The sequence below is a fragment of the Chrysemys picta genome, chromosome 4 (genome assembly GCF_011386835.1).
Source record: "Chrysemys picta bellii isolate R12L10 chromosome 4, ASM1138683v2, whole genome shotgun sequence".
Lineage (NCBI taxonomy): Eukaryota > Metazoa > Chordata > Testudines > Emydidae > Chrysemys > Chrysemys picta.
In genome coordinates, this window is record NC_088794.1 from 12,005,939 (window position 1) to 12,012,635 (window position 6,697).

Here is a 6,697-nt window from a genome sequence, read left to right on the forward strand (position 1 = left end):
CCTCCCGACAGCTTATACCCGTATGTTTTCAGGCCTGCTGACACAAACTCGGTGATGTGTTGATCTGGCAGGATCTCTCTCATGAGGTCCCCTAAATAATCCCCCAGAGGGGATTCCAGTCACCCTCCCTTTTCACAAATATCACTGAGTCAGTGTTGTGGTACAGGCACATAGAATCATAGAATATCAGGGTTGGAAGGGACCTCAGGAGGTCATCTAGTCCAACCCCCTGCTCAAAGCAGGACCAATTCCCAACTAAATCATCCCAGCCAGGGCTTTGTCAAGCCTGACCTTAAAAACCTCTAAGGATAGAGATTCCATCACCTCCCTAGGTAACCCATTCCAGTGCTTCACCACCCTCCTAGTGAAAAAGTCCTTGTTGAACCTCATCATGTTTCTTTTGGCCCAATCCTCTGATTTGTCTAGATCCCTCTGTATCCTATCCCTACCCTCCAGCATATCTACCACTCCTCCCAGTTTAGTGTCATCTGCAAACTTGCTGAAAGTGCAGTCCCCGCCATCCTTCAGATCATTAATGAAGATATTGAACAAAACCGGCCCCAAGACCGACCCTTGGGGCACTCTGCTTGATACCGGCTGCCAACTAGACATGGAGCTATTGATCACTACCCGTTGAGCCCGACGATCTAGCCAACTTTCTATCCACCTACGGAGCCCCCTCAAATGATGTGTAAAGAAAAGGCAACGCCAGGCCGCTTTTATGAGGTGGGTCAACACCTCTGCTGGGAAGGGGAGGCATCGGGATATGCCCCCACTAATGCCCATGTGTTTACCAATACCTCTGCATGTGTTTGGAGGACCACCTACCCCAGGTGCCCCTTAATTTCCTGTTACACTCTCAGGCAAAAATTTCTCAGTGCATTGGCCCGCAGTTATGCAAAGTATGGTTAATATCTCTAACTGTGTTGTGTTTAAGTTTTCATGGATTACACCCAATGTTTTCCTGCCCTTGACACACACCCGGGAACAACTGAGCATATTCCAGGCAGAGGCCTCCTCCTCCTTTACGGAGTCGCAGCACATGTTTAATTTGGAGAAAGCCGCCTTTGCCACCGCCATTCGGGAGGGGCATCTATAGGGGGATGTGTTATGCCATGTTAATAATGAAGCCAGAAGTCACTACTGGCTAGTGTATGCAATTGTTGCTGTTTATGTAGGAGACCAACAGTAACCCTAGCCACCGTGGAAACTTAAGTGGTGACCCCTCACAACAAAATGTTGATTCGGGGTCAAGGGAGGGACTGTCACAGGCCCAAGGACTCCCTGCCTCAGGGGATCCCATGGGGAGGCAAATCAGCATTGTATGTTGCTAACGCGGTTGCAAGCATCGCAAGACATTTCGGGGGAGGGTCAAAGGTGTGGGGAGTGTGAAATGGAAGATTCCTTTGCAGGTTGCAAGAGGCCAAGAGGGGGAAGGAGGAAGAGAGCAGAGAATGGGTTAACTCGACACTTTAGCTAGCTCGATGTGAAGATAAGATGCTGGCCCCGATCCAAAGTCACGTCACCAGACTAGAACTCTGCAGCTGCGTTTATCTCTCACTCAGCCACAAACAGCCATGAGAAAAGAAAAAGTACACTGAACCAGGGGCGAGGCGACGAGGCAGGGGGGAGCAGAGCTTCATGTCCCTGGAGCCGGTATGTTTTGGGAAAGCGGAGAAGACCACAGAAAGCTGGTTTGGCCAGCCTCAGGTAGAGCATGTGTGACTATGAAAGTGGGTTAGGGCTTGGGGCACTAACGCTTTCTTCCTTCCTCTGACTGACGTGGGGAGCACCCATCACTCTCCGCTGTTATTTTATTATTTTATTAATAAAGCTTTAAAATTTAGACCTTGGTGTGCTTCTCCATCTCCTCCCCTAAAGATCCTGCGGCCTCAGCCTGATCACCTGACGCCTCAGGTAGATTGGTAACATAAATCTGTCACACTAGGTTCATGGCATTGGAATAATTTTTATAGTGGGGGTGCTGAAAGCCATTGAACAAAACTGTAAACCCTGTATATGATGGAAACCACTTCAAACCAGGGGTGCTGCCACACTCCCAATACCCCTAGTTCCAGGTCCCTGCCTAGGTTGTAAGCCTTTGTGGGCAGGGCCCATCTTTTTGTTCTGTGTTTGAACAGTGCCTAGCACAATGGTATCTTGGTCCATGATTAAGGCTTCTACGTGCTCTAATAAAATAATAATAATCATTAGGGCAGAGGTAACGTTTGCTCAGAATATGGCTGTGGAATGTCAACAATAGCATGATTAAATCAATCTCTTCTGTGTCTCTACAGACCCTAATCTCTTGAGATTATGCAAAGAGCACAAGTGACTTCTAGCCATCCACACCCATGAGGAAAATAAATTCTAAGTGTGCTCCAAAACATTAATCCAAGGAGGGGAGAAAAATAAACCCACAGCATTTTATTTTAATTGGTGCTGGGGGACACTTCATAAAGAAGGCCCCAAAGTTGCAAACCTGATATAATACACACATCAGCCTTCGACACATGTCCTTGCCATGGAGCCAATGAGGAAATGATGCCTTTCTACCAGAAGTAGGTTCACCGATTCTGGGTGTCTCCTGCTTCAGAATATAGACTCCATTTCTTTAAAATGGACTTCTCTTCCTAATAGAGGAGGAAATCCCTGCCGCGTCAGAACCAGGTCTGTGGTCCCATTTGTGTCCCATTTTGTTGTGCTTAAGTGTTGTATAGGTCTGGGGTGGATTAGGGCTGGTTGACAATTTTCTATTTAGACTTTTTTCAATGGGAAATTTAATTTTTGATTAAACAAAATATTTTGCAGAGCGTGTCTGCTTTCCTTAAAAAAAAAAAAAAAGAAAGAAAGAAAATAGAAAACTTGAAAACCCAATGATTTTGGCTGAAAACTAAAGATTTTTTCAGTTTTGAGCTAGAATCTTTTTTCTTCCTGTTTACATCAAAACTTTTTGTGGAATGTGGATGGTGCACAGGGAATAAAATTATGATCAGCTATTGGGGTGTGTTTAACCTGTGGAGACTTCACCATGTTCTAAGAGCAGTTTTTTTTATTCTCCTAGAATCCTCATGATGAGAGAGCAAGACAGAAATGCAGTGAGAGAAAGACGGAGGGATTAATGGATTTAGATATATCCCAAGCCATGAAAATACCCCTTCTCAATCTCATTCTGATTTCCTTCTTTTGATCTGCTAGACAAATTGGAGAGATTTCCAAGAAAAGTATCAACAACAAAGACGATCAATGAGAAAAGTTAAAAGAACTAATACGTCTGGTTGAGGTTAGGAATAATGAAGGTGTGAAAAGGAGACACAATGGCAGTGAGAAAATATTTTAAGGGTTTAGGCAAATATTTTTCTCAGTAGAAAGGAATTTTTTTTAGTGCTATGCATAGGCATGGTGTTGCTAGGTGTAAGAGGATAAAAATGAAAAAGGGAAGATCTAGGCTGAATCTTCATGTCAGCGAGGTCTATCAGGCTGTGGAATTCCCTCTCAAGGGAAGTGGTTGACACTGCATTGCATGGGATATTTTAAAATTACACTGGGGATCAATTCTGCACTAGCCTCAGAGAAATGGACTGGAAGCCCTAACAGGTCTTAGGCACTTGTGACATCTGTGATGCTATTGTATCTCAGTAAACAATACAAACAGTGAAGAAATGGCTGATGGAAACGTCACCACCGTGACAGAGTTTATTTTCCTGGGACTAACAGATAATCCAGAGCTGCAGGTCCCACTCTTCACGGTGTTCCTAGTGATCTATCTTATCACCCTGATTGGGAATCTTGGGATGATCGTATTAATCAGGAGTGATCCCCAACTTCACACCCCCATGTACTTCTTCCTCATTAACTTGTCCCTGGTTGATTTCTGCTACTCCTCTGTCATCACCCCCAAGTTGCTGGTGGGCTTCTTAGCTGGGAACAAAGTCATTTCTTTCAATGGCTGTGCAACCCAATTCTTTTTCTTTAGCTCATTTGTGGGTATTGAGTGCCTCTTGCTGGCTGTGATGGCATATGACAGGTACGTGGCGATCTGTAACCCACTTCTCTATACAGTCATCATGTCCCACAGAGTCTGTGTCCTGCTGGTGGCCGGTTCCTTTCTAGCTGGGTTTGTCAACTCGATGATACACTCCATCTGTATGTTTCAGTTACCCTTCTGTGCCTCCAACATCATCAACCACTTTTTCTGTGACGTCCCTCCTCTGCTGAAGCTCTCCTGTGCCGATACCTTCATCAATGAGGTGGTGATCTTTGCCTTCGCCAGCTTAATTGAAATCAGCTGCCTCCTCACCGTCCTTATCTCCTACCTGTACATCCTCTCTGCCATCCTGAGGATCCGCTCCACCGAGGGCAGGCACAAAGTCTTCTCCACCTGTGCCTCGCACCTGACGGCAGTCACTGTCTTCTTTGGGACAACTCTCTTCATGTATCTGCGACCCAGCTCCAGCTCCTCCATGGACCGAGACAAAGTGGTCTCTGTGTTCTACACAGTGGTGATCCCCATGCTGAACCCCCTGATCTACAGCCTAAGGAACAAGGAGGTGAAGGACGCTCTGAGGAGAGGGTTTGGGAGGAAAATCTTTAGTTAGGGAAAGACTTTGAAACATGCTTCACCAAGGACTAAGGCATTGGGACTGATGCAAGTTAGTGATATGCTGTACTGGTAGAATGGATTGGTGGGTTCTATGGCTTTAGGGTAGTTTGTCTATTTAGTGCCTGTATACATTAAATGGATATGCACAACAGATGAGGCGATGTGTGCTGTAAGCCATACGGTGCTGCTGGCAGATTATTCATCTCCCAATGTGTTGTGTTTGAGAGTGTGCCACATGTATCTGGGTTATAAGTATGTTGTTGTGTTTGTGGATGCAGTGTTTATCTGGTTGTCTATATTAGCATGGGTGTGTGCATACATATATCCTGAGGTAATCAGTGTGTGTCTCTGGCATGTTTGTGTCTATGGCTGTCTGCTCTGTGTGTGGAGTGTTGTGGTGGCTTTTGCATGTTTGTGTCTGTGGGTGTACATGTTTGTGAGTACATATCAAGGTAACTGTGTGTGTTTATGGTGTGTTGTGCCTATTTCTGTATGATACATGTAGAGAGCCTATGTGTGTTTCTATGAATGTGATTGTGTGCATAGGTGAATAAGTGTGTCTTTGTCTATATGGGTCTATGTTAAACGTAGTGAGTGGGATGTTAGCAAATGTGTGTTTGTGTACATGAGTGTGTGTTTGCAAATGAGTGTCTCTGGATATGAGTGTGTTTGTGGTGCATTTGTGTCTTGCATGTATGTTTTGTGTGATGAGTGTTGTGGCAGCATGTGTCCTTGTGAATATGGGTGTGTCACTGTGAGTGCATTTGGATATGTGTAGGAGCTAAGGTGCATTTTTGACAGTGTTGGTTTCTGAGTGTGTATGTGCTGAGTTCTGGGTTAGATGCTGTCTCCTTTTCATCTGCAGCAGTATCAATCCCACTCCCTTTTCATGTTGCTGCAGTGGCATTAAGAGCCCTAGTCTGATTGCTATTGTAGTATTCATTGGATCACATAAACTCTCGTTTGATCTATAAACAAGAAGACCCAGAAGACAGATGAACTTTCACTGCTGCTAATTATTCCCTAATGACAGCTCCCAAAATGCAATGCACCTTGGGAACCTTCAGCTGCCATTTCCAAAATCAGATAGAAGATGGCATTTAAAAAAAATGATGTTTATTCTAATACTTAGAACTCATGCTCTGGATTCTGTAATGTGGATGAGGTTCTGTGGCCTGCAGCAGGTCAGACCACATGATCATGATGGTCCCTTCTGGCCTTAAAGTCTATAAGTTTGTATCTGCAGAGCTAGGTTGCTATGAAAAATCATTTGAATGGTGACGTGTACTGAAGCAGACATGAAGACACATAGGGGCTGATCTGATGCCTACTGAAGTCAATGGAAAGACTCCTATTAGATTCAGTGACCTTTGGTTGAAGCCAGTGAGGAGCAATTGTAGGGCATTCCTGATTATATAAAGGTGTTGGAGGAAACTTGAAACCTTCTATGGAAATCAGAGTTCTGGTTAATTGAGAGAAGGTAACGCTTTGCTCTCAGCTTTACGGAATGCCAACTAGCTATAGATTGTCTAGCTTTAAAGCATGGTTTTGCTCTAAAAATGGGTTCTATTTATTTTAGTTATACTGTGGTGTCGCATGCTTCATGGCCCAGATTCACAAAGGTACTTAGGTGTTGAAAGGCTGTGTTGCTATGTTTACCTTTTAGTCACCTAGAAAACAAAGGAACAGATGTTAATTCACAAAGCCTGAGTTAGATGCTTAGGCTCTTAAACAATGAATGGGGAGAAGCAGGTGCCTAAGACTGGGATCCACGAAAGCCAGCACACTAGGTAGCCAATGGGAGATGACCCTCAGGGAGACAGGTGCCTCGTCCAGGCTGTAGGGAAGTGCCTAGCTCTCCTTGTGATCCACAGTCGGGAACCACTCTCCTGGAGACAGGAAGCTTAGCCACCTAAGATGCTTCTTCTGAGAATGAGTTAGGCTGGTGGTATCCGCCTTATAGTTTTTTAGCCCAGGAATTAGAGTACTCACCTGGTATGAGGGAGATCCAAGTTCAATTCCTCTATCTGCTTGATAGGAAGAAAGGATTTGAACAGGAGTCTTCTACTTCTCAGGAGTGCTCTAACCACTGTG

General features: G+C 44.8%; 1 protein-coding gene across 2 annotated transcripts; it reads left to right on the forward strand.

Annotated features, from left to right (window-relative positions):
• The first annotated feature begins 1,497 nt into the window (after positions 1–1,497).
• Positions 1,498–4,694, forward strand: LOC101950779 (olfactory receptor 5AP2-like). Of its 2 annotated transcripts, none has more exons than XM_005295023.4 (2): positions 1,498–1,516; positions 3,661–4,694. In XM_005295023.4, the coding sequence occupies exons 1-2, from the start codon at positions 1,498–1,500 to the stop codon at positions 4,596–4,598; spliced, it is 957 nt and encodes a 318-aa protein (XP_005295080.2). In that variant the 3' UTR covers positions 4,599–4,694. The 2 variants fall into 2 exon arrangements, with proteins under 2 accessions (XP_005295080.2, XP_065447445.1); XM_065591373.1 differs by lacking the exon at positions 1,498–1,516 and adding an exon at positions 2,525–2,541 and having other exon boundaries at positions 3,686–4,694.
• Positions 4,695–6,697: the final 2,003 nt, after the last annotated feature.